General features: G+C 43.9%; 1 protein-coding gene across 1 annotated transcript; it reads left to right on the top strand.

Annotated features, from left to right (window-relative positions):
• LOC147104238 (2'-5'-oligoadenylate synthase 1-like) lies at window positions 1-15,929 on the top strand. The gene is made up of 6 exons (XM_085961423.1): window positions 1-205; window positions 2,617-2,917; window positions 4,723-4,898; window positions 8,534-8,784; window positions 9,831-9,963; window positions 13,320-15,929. The coding sequence occupies exons 1-6, from the start codon at window positions 32-34 to the stop codon at window positions 13,809-13,811; spliced, it is 1,527 nt and encodes a 508-aa protein (XP_085817549.1). The 5' UTR covers window positions 1-31; the 3' UTR covers window positions 13,812-15,929.

The raw sequence follows: 15,929 nt of genomic DNA, 5'->3' as shown, positions 1-15,929 counted from the left end.
CTCCAACCTCACTTCAGTGAAAGCTGGAACGATGGAGTTATTATACACAACTAACCCCAGGAGGTTGGAGGATTTCATTAAAACTAACCTGGAGCCGAATGAATTTAACATTGAAGTGCGGAACGCCGTACACAGGATCTGTGAATTTTTAAGGAATCGGTGTTTTATCAAACAACCCGAGATCAAAGTAATCAAAGCCTTTAAAGTAAGTTATTTTAGTTTTAATGGAGAATAGTTAATAATAAATTACTATTTAAACTATCAGATACCTTCCCTTATTTATGAATGGAGGTGTTTTCTGATGTGATTGCTCATTTTTAATTATTTTGGGTGGGAGGGTAAGCTGTGAGGAGGATGTCGTGAAACTCCAGTACGATTTGGTCAGGTTGGGCGATTGGGCAGATGCATGGCAGATGCAGTATAATGTGGATAAATGCGAGGTTATCCACTTTGGTGCCAAAAACAGGAAGGCAGATTATTATCTAAACGGCAATAGATTGGGAAAAGGGGAAGTGCAACGAGGCCTGGGGGTCCTTGTGCACCAGCCGCTGAAGGTAAGCATGCAGGTGCAGCAGGCAGTTAAGAAGGCAAATGGTATGCTGGCCTTCATAGCGAGAGGATTCGAGTACAGGAGCAAGGATGTCTTGCTGCAGTTGTACAGGGCCTTGGTGAGACCACACCTTGAGTATTGTGTGCAGTTTTGGTCACCTTACCTGAGAAAGGACGTTCTTGCCATGGAGGGAGTGCAGCGAAGATTCACTAGGCTGATACCTGGGATGGCAGGAATGACGTACGAGGAGAGATTGTGTCGATTGGGCTTATACTCACTGGAGTTTAGAAGATTGAGAGGGGATCTCATCGAAACCTATACAATTCTGTCAGGTCTGGACAGACTAGATGCAGAAAGGATGTTTCTGATGGCCGGGAGTCCAGAACCAGGAGTCATAGTCAAAGGATAAGGGGTAAGCCATTTAGGACAGAAATGAGGAGGAATTTCTTCACCCAGAGAGTGGTGAACCTGTGGAATTCTCTGCCACAGAGGGCGGTGGAGGCCAGTTCATTAAATATATTCAAGAAAGAGTTGGATATGTTTCTTGAGGCTAAAGGGATCAAGGGATATGGGGAGAAGGCAGGGACAGGATACTGAATTTGGATGATCAGCCATGATCTCATTGAATGGCGGAGCAGGCTCGAAGGGCCGAATGGCCTACTCCTGCTCCTATCTTCTATGTTTCTATGTTTCTATGTTTCTATATTACGTTTCCTGTTTTCTGCGCTTGGCTCCTCCTCTCCGGACGGTGCAGACTAATCGTGGGACCAGCTGCCTGCAGTGCCTCACCCAAATTAACGGGGCTGGGTGGGATCGCCAAAATTTCCTGCAAATTCTGTGCCTTAAAACGGTTCCTAAAAATCTCGGCCAATTGGGGATGCTTTACCTAAAAGGAGAGAATGTTTTTGATCTGCTTGTTTTAAAGTTTCAGTGGTTTTAGATGTACCTCTCTTAAAGAGAAAGTTCACTTTAAATCTGCTCCTCTTAAAGATCGGCATTTAGAAGCAATTTTCTTGAAGTACAGTGTGCTTTAAATCTGCTCCTCTCATAATCAGCATGCTTTTGTTTCTTTAAAGGGCCAGCATGCTTTGAAAGTATTTTGTTAATCAAAAGCAATATTGTACTTTGTGTTATTTAAAATACAAATTTCAGGTTATTTATCGATAAAATATACTTAACCATTTGGGAAAGGATGTGAGTATTGCTCCCTCAATACACTCCCCTCTCACCTCACCATCCCTCCCAATGCTGCCTCCATTCATCCTATCTCCAGTCAGCTGCAATGAAGAAACAACATAGTGAGTCTGTCACATAAACTCTTGTGGAAGGGATGGAGGAGAGAGTACACCACAGCTCGGTGATAGTTAGTGGCTTCTCACTGATTGGTGTCTGTTCCCTTTGGCAAAAGGTCACCATGACAAGTATCAAGAGCCCTAGTTTGCATCGTGTGATTTTATTCTCATGCTTAAACAGTATGTTGTTTGGCAGATCCTGACTTGGCATTGGCTCCGTCAGTGCCTAATATGGGAAATGCAAGGAATTAAGCCAACCCCCCAAAAAATCCCCAAATATGGCAACATCACTCATTTGAAAACAGATGCAGGTGTTAAAAGTGACCACAACACTCCAGACAAGAATTCAACTATCAGCCCATGGATTCCGCTCCTGCTCACTTTCCAGTCACCCTTACTGGAAAGCCTGCACGTGTATTCCTCCAGTGAGGACAAGATTGGGCTGTGATGCTCCACACAGTTGAATAGCCTACTGACACATGCGGTCGAAGATCACACATGAAGAATGGCCACTTAGGGGAATTGAGGAAGTGCTCATGGAACTGTGTCCCATCAAGAGTCAGCGTCTTAAGACAAAGAGGAAAGAAAATGGCAACAAAAAATTGTATCAATGCTAATTCAGAGCCCAAAGCAACGATACAGATATTGTCTCTATGACTGTTCAAGACTGAAGAGAATCAATGCGGTCATTTTTTTGTGCAAGATTTCTTGAATGGTTAAGTTCACCAGTAGCTGAAATAGTCAGAAATAATTGTCTGTTCTTCCTCTCCTCAGGGCGGGTCATCAGGGAAAGGAACAGCTTTAAGAAATGGCTCAGATGCGGATCTGGTCGTCTTCCTCAGCTGTTTCAAGAGTTTCCAGGAGCAGAGAGACACCAGGCATGAAATTCTTGAGGGAATTCGAGAAGTACTGGAAACGTGCTCATCAAGCATTGCATATGAGATCCGTGATATCAGTATCACTATAATACAAAACAGCGGCATCCCACCAAAATCGATGAGCTTCGCACTGAAATCGAAGAAGAAGAGTTCAGACATTGTGGAGTTCGATGTTTTGCCAGCCTTTGATGCATTAAGTAAGAATTGATATCCATGTTATAAGACACCTGCCCTTATCATTAAAGCTCAAATTTAATTTAAATTCTTCCATGAGCCTCTGCTACTCATCACGAAAGACGGGACGAGGGTGGACCTTATCCGCTTTGCTCCATCACATGTCCCGTTCCTAGTTAAGATGATGCAACGATTGAGTGCCATATTTAGTTATTGCTAAGGAAGAATGTTACAATGCACTTTGAGTGAATCAGGTGCAATAGCCTGTCAGACACATGGCGACCCTTCGCAGGAGAAGTAATGAGGGATATTAGCTTAAGTTTTTTGATTGGCATTATTTTAACACTGGCATGTACCCAGTTTGGTATTAAAATGATGCTGATGGGAAGTCTAGGCTACTAATTCTGAAAGTAAATCTAACCAGTAATCAGACGATGCGAATATTCAAGACTGAGATCGTTGGATTTTTGGGCACTAAGTGAATCGAGGGATATGGGGATAGGGCGGGAAAGTGGGGTGGATGTCGAAGTTTAGCCGTAATCTTATTGAACAGCGCGACGGGTCATATGACCTACTCCTGCTCCTATTTCTTATATTGGCCCAGTAATTCGGGTCCCAACGCGTGAGTAAGCATCGTGTACTCACGCGTGGGCCCGATGGAAGTGCCGGTTTTCAGCATGCACAGCGCATGCGTGGAAAACCGGCATTTCCTTTCCTCTGAACCAAGGGGTTCAGAGGTGGAACGCGTGCGCACAGGAGTCTGCGCGTGCGCGCTGAAATTCCTTTTTTTTACAGGGTTGCCCGTGCGATAAGGCCTCCAGTTTTTACGCGAGAAAAAAGCAGACGTAAGTACTTAGTTTTAAAAGGTAAGTGGTCTATTAATTAAAGTTAGAAATTTTTTTCCACAGGTTTATTATTTTTAAAGACTTTACAGTAAGGTAAGTGTATTTTTAGACCTAATTTTTAAAAAAATTATTTTTTTCAAAAATTTGAACAATTGTTTAAATTAGTTACCTTTGCCCTCCGTTTCTAGAGAAAGTGATTCAGTTCCTTGGCCACTAAAATTGCTGTGGTACTTTTCCCAGCTGATCATTCTTCATACCAAGACAAGAATGTCAACAGCCTATTTGGCCATGGAGAGCGGGGGAACAAAACCCGGTTTACATCTGATGACCACACACGGTCCACTTTCCAGAAGGGGTCTCTGGGACGTGATCAGGAGTCAAAAACCTGCAACATTTTGTTTCTCTTCCCAACCCAGAGACTCTGAGCTCTTCTGTAGTAACCCACTGCGGCCCATGCTGAGATCAGCACTGAAATCTGGGACTTTCTTGCTCCAATTGGCTCAAGTACTACAGCACTCTTACTTAGTGGCTTTAACATTAGCTGTCATATTAGATTACCTTAATGCTCACCATACGTCATTGATATCGAACATAATCAAGGGCTATCAGCAAGCAAATACTTTCCAACAGGGAAGGAGGAAAGGTTAGAGAATGAGTTGGTCCTCTTGCAGACACACTTGTTCGCTGCCAGATCTAAAGCAGCATTAGCAGATACTTTGGATCTGGTCAACTGTGGAAATGGAACAAGATCTATAGACATCTAATTGGGAGTTGGAGGAGAGAGAGAGAGACCTCCCGGGACACCGAGAGGAATGTGAGAAACTTTCATGAGATTAAGTAAATGGGGGTCATCCACTAAAATGCAGGTATACATGGTCTATTTGATTGATGGGCTAAATTAACTGTTCTCGCTAAGTACTTGTCTTCAAAACTACTTGGAGCCACAGTAAGCTGTTGCTCATTAATCATTTTATTTCTTGCAGTGGGAGCGGACAGTGCAAACGAAGCCCATCTCAAACTAATCAATTTTGTGAGCGCAAATGAAGATCCACATGGGGAATTTTCTGCCTGCTTTACTGAGCTTCAGAGAAAATTTGTGAAGCGGCATCCTTCAAAAGTCAAAGACTTGATTCGCCTGCTGAAATATTGGTACAAACAGGTGAGTGACTGGGGAACAGGGCAATTGTTAATCCTTGGAGGACTATGGGAGGATTCGGGTCAGTATTTGGAATCATTGAAGGTTCTTGTTTCTCCTCTGCTGGAATCTGGCTTTGCTCAAAACTGTTGGAAGGAATGTGGAGGAAGGGGAGAGCTCCTGTACATCTTCTGGCTTAGGCTGAACACAGGTTATACCAGATCCTGATCAAAGAAATTAAAGACTAATTTCCTGATCCCATGCTCTGTGGAGGAGCTATGTTCAAAGGGAGTAGAGGTCAGAGATCGAGCCGCAATCCTTTGATCTGCACCTCCTGCGAACATATCCAAATTTGCCGATGATGCAAAGATAGGCGGCATTGTAGGCAGTGTAGATGAAAGTATAAAATTACAGAGATATTGATAGATGAAGTGAATGGGCAAAACTATGGCAAATGGATTTCAATGCAGGCAAATGTCAGGCCCTCCACTTTCGACCTAAAAGGGTACTTTCTAAATGGTGAAAAGCTAAAAACAGTGGAGGTATTAAGAGGCTTGTGGGTGGCAGGGGGCGGGGTCCAGATAGTTAGATAGATAATTGAAATGTCATGAACAGCTACAGAAAGAATCAAAAAGGCTAATGGAATGCTGGTCTTTATATCCAGAGGACTAGAATACAAGGGGGTAGAAGTTATGCTACAGCTATATAAAGCCCTGGTTAGACCACAGCTGGAGTACTGTGAGCAGTTCTGGGCACCACACCTTAGGAAGGATATATTGTCCTTGGAGGGAGTGCAGCGTAGGTTTACCAGAATGATACCTAGAGTCCAGGGGTTAAATAAGGGGGCATAGTCTAAAAAATCAGGAGTGAAATCAGGAAACACCTCTACACACACAGGGTGGTAGAAGTTTGGAAACCTCTTTCTCAAATGGCAATTGATGCTAGTTCAAGTGTTCATTTTAAACCTGAGATTGATAGATTTTTGTTAACCAAAGGCATTAAGGGACAAGGGCCAAAGGCAGGTCTGTGAAGTAAGGTCGCAGATCAGCCACGATCTCACTGAACGGCGGAACAGGCTTGAGGGGCTGAATGGCCTACTCCTGTTCCTATATTCCCATTGGGAGCGAGGACCAGGGATTTTATCCTTAAATCTTTTACAGTTCACCCAGTCCCTCAACATTGTGTCGTGGAATGAGTGACCTTCTTGGTTTCTTTGAACCTGCACATGGCAAGTTTGATCAGTCTCCTCCTATTCTGAGCCAAAAGCTGCATCCAATCTTCCATTGCCCGCGGACTCCAGCATTCACCACAGAAGAAAATCAAACTAAAGATAATTCTCTCTGACCCCGAACGATCAGTCCTCAGCAAAGGCCTGAACTTCATCCCCTTACGCCCCCACCTCAATGAATTTTGAGTTCGGCAAGATGTTGAGCTCTTTTTCCACCACCTTCGTCTCTGTGCCCACTTCTTTGGCCAGGAGTCTTCCCCACACATGGCTGACCCTTTCTCCCGCTTTCAGAATTGTCATTCTACCTGGACCCCTTCCTTTGGCGTCTTACCCTCTCTAGATCTTTTCATTGCAAACTGCCGGCGTGACATCGACCGTCTCCATTTCTCTGCTCCCCTCACTCACTCCAACCTACCTCCCTCTGAACTTGCAGCACTCTGTTCTCTCCGATCCAACTGCGACATTGTCATTAAACCTGCTGACAAGGGTGGTGCTGTTGTTGTTTGACGAACCGACCTCTACCTAGCGGAAGCTGAACGCCAACTCTCCAACACCTCCTCCTACCTTTCGATTAGGCACTCTACAGCCCTCTGGACTTAACATAGAGTTCAACAATTTCAGATCATAACCCGGCCCCTATCATATATATTTTTTATCCACACTTTTTGTTTGTGCCTTCTGTTCTTCTCTCCTACATGGCAGCTGTCTTCCATTCTGCCAGCGCAATTCACCCTTCATCTAGAGCCATCCTTTGTTTCTTAACCTGTCCCATTACCATCTCCTCTTGCCTTGAATATCTCTTAATGTCTCTTTACTTCTCCTGTCTTCCATCCTATCACAGACCTTCCCTTTTGTTCTTTCATCCTCTCCCCCATTTCCCAGCCCCTACACTTGCTTAAAAATCTCTTCCATTTCCTGCTTTTTTTCAGTTCTGAAGAAAGTTCATCGACCTGAAACGTTAACTCTGTTTCTCTCTTCACAGATGCTGCCTGACCTGCTGAGTATCTCCAGCATTTTCTGTTTTTATTTCAGATCTCCAGCACCTGCAGTATTTTCTTTTTGTAAAAGATAATTAATTGTTGAAAGATCAATTGAAAAATGATGGGTTATAAATTGGTCCACCTTGTGCTTGTTTTCCGGGTGGGAAATAGGGGCAAAGTGATCAATTTCACCAGGCCATGCCCTGCATCCCAAGGACGCCTGAAATAGGTCCGACCCCATAATGTCCTCCGGCAATTTTCAGCTGTCCTGGACAGCAGCCTTAAACAGATGTTAAGACACCTTGAATAAACTCCTGTTTAAGGACCTTTAGTGCAATTGGTCGGTGCTGAACGGAGCGGCCATCGGGCCTGTTCCCCTCAGTTGTTTGGTCCTACTTGCAGCCTCAATGTAAATACATTTTTTTGACACTTCTCTTTACGTAGAGCCAGGGAGCAGGAGTGCTCCTCCCAGCTCCACAGCACTGCTGGGGACTCTGGCCAGCCCATCGCCCCCACCCTTCCCCGTTCTCCTGCCCCTCCCCCAGGACCTACCTGATGGCTGTTGCTGGAGAGGCAGCAGGCCCAACTGCATCCTCGTGGAACCCGCGAGCTGCCATTCGATGCCAGATTGACATCCGCCGCTTGCCGGCAATATGTTGATAAGGCCCGAGGCCAAATTTCGATTGTGTCTCCGCTCCGGTTTCTGGCACACACTCCCAGCATGCTGCCTATTTCAGGCCAGAAGATGGGCCGACGCAAATTTCTACCCCAGTGTTTTTCAGGTGAGATGTTAAACTAAAGCCCTGTCTGCCCTCTCAGGTGCACGTCATAGATCCCAAGGGACTATTTGAGAAAGTGCAAGGAGTTCTGGCCAACATTTAACCCTCAACCAACACCACCAAAAACAAGTTATTTAGTCATTTATCACATTACTGTTTGTTGGATCTTGCTGTGTGCAAATTGCCTGCTGCGTTTCCCTACATTACAACAGCAACTACACTTCAAAATACTTAATATCTGGGAAGCTCTTTAGAGTATCGTAAGGTTGTGAAAGGTGCGATATAAATCCAAGTTCTTTCTTTCTTTGGAATCCTGGCACTCCAACAAACTGTTCTATAGGTTCATGTCTGCAATTTCCACACGGAGAGTTTCTGTTCTCGGCCTTACAGTTGTGGGGGGATGATGAGCAGAGATTATGGATTTTGTCCGATGGAAGGAGAAGAAGTTGGAATGAGGGCCACTCTGGGCTGATCTTGTGGTCTTCTTGGGGGATGCTTAAATGGCAGCATTGGTCTGCGTATAGCCCCAGCCTGTACTCTCAGGGAAGTTGTGTGGTCTCGGAAGAATAATAAAGCTTAAATATATAGAAACAAAAATACAGGACGGGGAGGACTGGAGAATACTTTTAATATTACATTTGTGTATTTATATTTGTGATCAATTTTCTCTAGTGTGTCAAGCCACGGAGATCTGAGCTGGGAGCCGGAGCGCGCCTGCCTGCTAAGTATGCAGTGGAGCTGCTGACTATTTACGCCTGGGAGAAAGGCAGTGGGCAGGAGAGATTTGTCATGGCTGAAGGGTTCCGGACAGTCCTTGAACTGATCTGCAGATATCAGGAGCTGTGCATCTACTGGACCGAGTACTATGATGTCAATAATAAAGTCATTGCAGAATTTTTAATACAGAAACTCCGTGCCAACAGGTAAAATCTTCAACCGCGTTTGAAACTAGACTAATTATAACTGCTCCAGTATTTTTAGTTTATATTAACCTCCTTCTGACCTGCTGTACAGACGGGTACAATGAAAAGAACTGGCATTAATATCAAGATGCCCCAAAGCACTTCACAGCCTCCTCAATAATAAACCATCTGTTCGGACACCTTTCTTGACCTCCCTCCATTGACTCCTCCAATGCCAAGTGTAAGGACCTCATAGAGCTTTCCATCTCCAACTGCCTTCTCCTCTACCTGACCTTCCCCAAGTTTTCACCTCATCCAGCTCCTACTCCATGTGACTCAACTTCTCCGGGTTAGCTCTCACTAGACTCATCTAATACATGAAGCCTATCTCCTACTCACCATAACCGGCTCCACCCAACCTACTCCTAAACACAAATCTATCTTCCTTTGGTACACTGCTTGCTGACCTTATTAACGGATCAGATGAATTGACACTGTTTCCCGACTTTTCAAAAGTGCCATAATCACCCCCTCAGAAATTCCACCCCTGAGCCCTTGCCGTATCTATTTACCAACCCAACTCTTGCCTCCCATTCCATTCTAAGGTCCTCAAACATATTGTCACCACACAGCCCTGCATTCACTCTTGCACCAGTTCCTATTTGAATCCCTTCAATCCTGCTTCCATTAGGTCAAGTCGCGGCCGCCCCTCCCCTTTAACTACCGACCCTTGAGGCTAGCGCTGACTCCGCCCGCGGCAGCCTCACAGGACGCAGCCGAATTTCTGCCGCAGGGCGGTAAGGGGACGCAACGGGGCGGTAAGAGGTCGCCTAACACGGCGATGATAGCATTGCCGGAGACGTGGCGGACTGGGGCTGTACTGGCAGTGGCGCAGCGCTATTGGGTAGCACCTCAGCAATGCCACCGAGTTTTGCAGGAGGCGTTTTTTCCCCCCCGGAGGCACTAACGTCGGCTGCAAAGGAGTTGAATTTCGTCCCAAATGTTATTTTGCCAGCAAATCCAGCCCCACGCTTAATAATCGTTGCTTGTACGGTTTTATTTTTCAGACCAATAATTCTTGATCCAGCTGATCCGACAGGAAATGTGGCTTCATCGACTGGATGGCCCGTGATGGTAAATGAAGCCTGGAAATGCCTGAGCATGCCATGTGTCTCTGGCGTCCAAGCATGGGATGTCCAGGTAAAATGGTTTTAATAAATGATGAAGTTTTGATCCGAGGGAATGTAGATTGTAGAGATTGTAGAAATTGTGATGTTAGATCCAGGAGTTCCTTCTGTCTAGAATGGATTTGAGCTCAAGTCACAAAGGTGAATGGACATTGTTCTCATTATTTACCTCAATCCTCAATTGGAACTTTTATTTTTTTTATCGGGGCTGGTAATGATAGCCCAGCTTTCAAGTATTAAAGATATATGAAAAGCCACACTAATCAGAAACTCCCCAGGTTCAATCCTCAGTCCATACTGAGTTTGCTGATCTCAGCTGGATGACTGTGGAGTGTGACAATTGGCCTCAGCACCCCTACATGGAGGTGGGAAGGAATCAGCTGAGATTCCCACTGACCATATATTATATGTGTGTGGACATTGGATAAATACAGGATCAGACTGGTTGAATGCTCAAACAACACTAACTGTCCAAGCTCACACATGAAGATTGGCCATAGCAACATAGGAGCAGGAGTAGGCCATTTAGCCCCTCGAGCCTGTTCCGCCATTCAATGAGATCATGGTTGATCTATGACCTAACCCCATATACCCGCCTTTGCCCCATCTCCCTTACTACCTTTGCTAAACAAAAATTTATCAATCTCAGATTTAAAATTAACAACTGATCTAGCATCAATTGCCGTTTGTTAAAGAGAGTTCCCAACTTTTACCACCCTTTGTGTGTAGAAGTGTTTCCTAATTTCACTCCTGAAAGGTCTGGCTCTAATGTTTAGACTATGCCCCCTAGTCCTAGAATCCCCAACCAGTGGAAATAGTTTCTCTCTATCTGCCCTATCTGTTCCCTTTAATATCTTGGAAAATTTTGATCAAATCACCCCTTAACCTTTTAAATTCCAGGGAATACAACCCTAATTTGTGTAATCTCTCCTCCTAATTTAACCCCTCAACTCCGGGTAACATTCTAGTAAAAGTACGCTACAAGCCCTCCAAGGACAATATATCTTTCCTAAGGTGTGGTGCCCAGAACTGCTCACAGTACTCCAGCTCTGGTCTAACCAGGGCTTTATATAGCTGCAGCATAACTTCTACCCCCTTGTATACTAGTCCTCTGGATATAAAGGCCAATATCCCATTAGCCTTTTTGATTATTTTCTGTACCTGTTCTTGACATTTTAATGATCCATGTACCTGGAACCCCCCCAAGTCTCTTTGGACCTCCACTGTTTTCAGCTTTTCACCATTTAGAAAGTACCCTGTTCTATCCTTTTTAGGTCCAAAGTGGATGACCTGACATTTGCCTACTTGAAATTCATTTGCCACAGTTTTTGCCCATTCACTTAATCTCCCAATATCTCTTTGTAATTCTATGCTTTCATCTACATTGCCTACAATGCCGCTTATCTTTGTGTCTTCGGCAAATTTGGATATGTGCCTTTCTATCCCATCATCTAAGTTGTTAATAAATACAGTGAACAGTTGAGGCTCCAAAATAGATCCCTGCGGTACCCCACTAGTCACATCTTGTCAATTGTGGAGTACCTGCCTATTATGCCTACTCTCTGTCTCCTGCCGCTCAGCCAATTTCCTAACCAGGTCAATAATTTGCCTTCAATTCCATGAGCTTCAACCTTAGTTAACAGTTTCTTATGAGGGACTTTATCAAATGTCTTCTGGAAGTCCATATAAATAACATCAATAGACATTCCCCTGTCCACTACTTTAGTCGCCTCTACAAAAAATTCATCAGGTGTGACCTACCTTTCACAAATCCATGCTGGCTCTCTGATCAGCTGAAAATTTTCAAGTCACCCTATCCTTAATTATAGACACTGGTAATTTCCTGACAACAGATGTTCAGCTAACTAGTCTATAATTCCTTGGTTTCCCTCTCTCACCATTCTTAAATAGCGGAGTGACATGCGCAATTTTCCATTCTAAAGGAACGGTTGCTGAATCGAGAGAACTTTGGAAGATTATAATTACGGCGTCTGCAATGTGCTCACCTACTTCCTTTAAAACCCTGGGATCGAAACCATCTGGTCCTGGGGATTTGTCACTCTTTGGTGCCATTATTTTCTTCATTACTGTTATTTTGCTTACATCAATTTTGTTGAGTCCCTTTCCCTGATTCAATATTACTTTCTTTGGGATTTCCGGCATGCTATCCTCTTCCTCTGTCAAAAAAAAATGTTTCCTACCCAACCTGCCACCGAACGTGCCCGCTGACCCCTTGAAAAATTCCCCCCTTAGTCGCTGTTTCACGTTTCTCCTTTTCAAACACTATGTTGAACTCGATCATGTTATGATTGATATTCGATATAATGGGGCAGTAATTCCTCCCCAAACGTGTGAGTACGGAAGGGGTACTCACGCGTCTGGCCGGAGGAAATGCCGGTTTTCAGCATGCACAGCGCATGTGCTGAAAACTGGCATTTCCTCTCCTCTAACCCAAGAGGTGAAGAGGCTAGCGCGTGCGCTGTAGGGGGCAGCGCGTGCGTCTTGGATTTCCTCTGTTTTGGGGGATTTGCGCATGTGTAAAGGCCTCCGGTCTTTACGCTTGTAAAAAGCACACGTAAGTATTTCTTTTTACAGGTAAGTGGCGTTTTAGTGCAATTTAGAATTTTTTTCCCCACAGGTTTATTATTTTAAAGCATCTACAATAAGGTAAGTTTAGTTTTAGACCCTTTTTATCAAAATTTATTTTTTTCAAAAAAAAATAATTATTGTTTAAATTATTTTTTTAAACTTATTTATAATTAATTTAATGATTGGGGTGTTTTTTAAAATTCTATTTAAAGTTTAAGTAGTGTTTTGGGGTGCAGTACTTCTCATGAGTTTGACAGTTCTTACTCTCAAACTTATGAATGAAGTTTCCCCTCCCCTGATTGGCTGAACAGTGTTCACCTGATCCCAGCCGGCACATCGCACTAACTACGCCGCTGGGTCAGGTTAGCACAGCGCGCTGACATCAGAACCGGGCCACTGACAGGAAATCCACTGCGGGCCAGGTTTCAGATGTTGGCGCGCCGGGTAAGTGCACATCGGGTGCTTGCACGCGCGGCAAGCCCCCGACACCAAGTTCTGGGCCATTATCCATGCACCATTAGGCTGTTAACTAAATCTGGCTCATTACTCATTACTAAACCAATATGACAGAAGGCATGGTTCTAGGACACTTGCGTGAGGGACTGGAGTGTAACTATCACCCCAGCAAGAACAAATCAGAAGAGGACAGGAAGACAATTAGGGAAATATATTTATCAGAATATTTATAAAAAAGGACATAACTGACTGTGTGCGTCTTTCCCAGCCCCCAAAATAAAAGAAGTACATCATTTTATCTCTTGTGTGTTTTTCTTGTCGCAGCCAGTGAAGGAGTTTGCAATCACTGTGATTGGCCTGGATGGGTCCCCGTTACATCTGAATGCCAACATTTACAACAACATCTCAATGATCAAACAGGAAATCCAGAAAGACAGGAAAATCCCAGCTCACCAGCTGCGCCTGATGTTTAATGAAACCATTCTGATTGATGGCAACACCTTGTTGGATTCCGGAATATTCTTTGATGCAAAGCTCCTGACAAACACAGTGGAGATATTTGTCATGAATATAGATGGGCGTAAGCTGACAATTAATGTATTGCCAACTGATAAGGTTGCTAGTCTGAAAAATAAAGTTGAATCTTTGGTGCGCCTTCCATTAGGCCAGTACTACCTGGCCTTTCAGTCATGGTCACTAGAAGACGAACACACACTGGAATCCTACGAAATAAAGCCACATTCTACCATCGAGGTCAAGTTGCGTCTGTGTGGTGGCAGGAAGATTCAGCTTCTTAATGCAGAGCATCAGCATTAAACAGTTTGAAAATTAATAGCAATACTAATGACTTTAAATTGATTTTGATATTATATCATATCAACAGGATTGAATTAGAATTACTTATAACTGCTTTGTGACAGATAAGATCTGCTTAATGCATATTAACCTTTAGATAGAAACATAGAAGATAGGAGCAGGAGTAGGCCATTCGGCCCCTCGAGCCCGCTCCGCCATTCAATGAGATCATGGCTGATCATCCAAATTCAGTACGCTGTTCCTGCCTTCGCTCCAATTCCCTTGATCCCTTTAGCCTTAAGAAATATATCCAACTCCTTCTTGAATACATTTAATGAATTGGCCTCTACTGCCTTCTTTGATAGAGAGATCTGCCTGAATCTGAAAATATCTGAATCTGAAAATACCTATCATTTAAATAGAATTCATGTATAGAATGAAACAACACATTTGTAACAGGGTAAGGCTCAAGTGTGGGTGATTCTGTGCATTGTGAAACATGTCTGTTAGAGTATCAGTCATTGAAAGAATGGTACTTAGCATAGAATATATTTACCCTCATCCCTTCAGAGATCTTTGCACGTTTTGCCCTTTTATTTGTTTTTGTTAGACTGTGGTCCCACCACCCGCTCCTCCAGGTCCGTCGGTGTGACCAGCATCTGCCTGGGAATTGGGGTCAGTCTGAGGTTTAGACGAGAACTTGCGGCTCTTGTCTGCTCTGTCAGTGCACATTGAAGATGGCGGCCACTGGCCTGTTGGCAGGAGCGCTACTCTGCTCAAAATTAACTGAATAACAATCGTTTACATTTATTTTACATTTTGTAGCGGCAGCAATTCTGTTACCAGCTGCAGCAGTGAGTGAATAAAACTCCTTTAAAGTTCGGTAGATTTATTAGACTGGCTTCGCTCATTCGTTGACCATGCATTCATTGGCTGTAATTATCTGTTATGAATATTTTACAAGTTTCTTTATATATTAAGATACAGGGAGTAGATTATTTGCCAATTAAATTGTATGTATTACAATAACCGTAGTATCATAGAGTCACACGGCACAGAAGGAGGCCATTCAGCCCATCGTGTCTGTACCGCCTCTTCCATGCCTGGATGGACTGCAAGTAAAGGGTTTCACCCGTCAGCCAATCCTTCTCACCTTTAACCGTCAATACAAACAAAAAACAAAATACTGCAGATGCTGGAAATCTGAAAAAGCACAGAAAATGCTGGAAGCGCTCAGCGGGTCAGGCAGCATCCGGGGAGAGATCAGACAAGTGTTTGTTTTGGTTTCAGACCTTCTGTGAAAATTGGAAGTTATGACCAATGAGCAACATTTAAAAAGGAACAGAGCGTGGGAAGGGGGAGGGAAAACACACACAGGAAAAGAAATAGAATGATCTGCAAACTGCTTACGTGGAAAACAGGAGATGGTTAAATGGCAGAAGTGATAATCGGATGAGACAATAGGAGGCATAATGAGAACAATCAAAGAAATGAAAGACAGAGACACGGAGAGTGTGTGAATAGTTTAACATGGGGAGGGGAAGAGAATGAGGCAGGTAGAAAGGGAAGCAGAAAAAATTGGCAAAGTAAAGGTAGAAGCAGGTTGTCACCAGTGTAGACCACCTCGCCAGCACAGTGTTCTGATGGACCCCACCCCAAACACCAACCTGCTCCTTCCTCCTATCCACAGAAATGCTAACGCCTCCCTTCCCACAGTGTCAGCACTTCCTGTCGAAGAGTCAGTGGGAGCTATATTTGTGGTCCAAAGTTATTAAAGTTAACGTTCAGGCCAGAGGGCTACATAGTGCCTAGTAGAAAGATAAGATGCTATTCCTCGAGCTTCATTGGAACAGTGTAGAGGGGTGAAAACAGAGAGCTATTGGACCCCTCAGTTGGATTACACACATTGAACTGATTTGATAATCATCCAGTGTCCCCGGTGTCTGATCCCCAAATCTATATTCATTGACTATTGCTTCCCATTGACAAGGGTGGAATTTGAACCCAGCTGTGATTTGGTTGGTGTGTATATTTCATGCTAATGTACACGTTCATTCTGTTGTCACTAGTTCCATTGTCAATATGTTTTTGTAACAATTAATCATTTTCATTGAAATTTCAATAAAATCTGTGATTCTG

The sequence above is a fragment of the Somniosus microcephalus genome, chromosome 19, assembly GCF_052327205.1.
Source record: "Somniosus microcephalus isolate GS21.2 chromosome 19, FLI_Smic_1.0, whole genome shotgun sequence".
Taxonomy (NCBI): domain Eukaryota; kingdom Metazoa; phylum Chordata; class Chondrichthyes; order Squaliformes; family Somniosidae; genus Somniosus; species Somniosus microcephalus.
The sequence above is the reverse complement of the archived record's forward strand: the minus strand, read 5'-3'. Positions and strand labels throughout refer to the sequence as shown.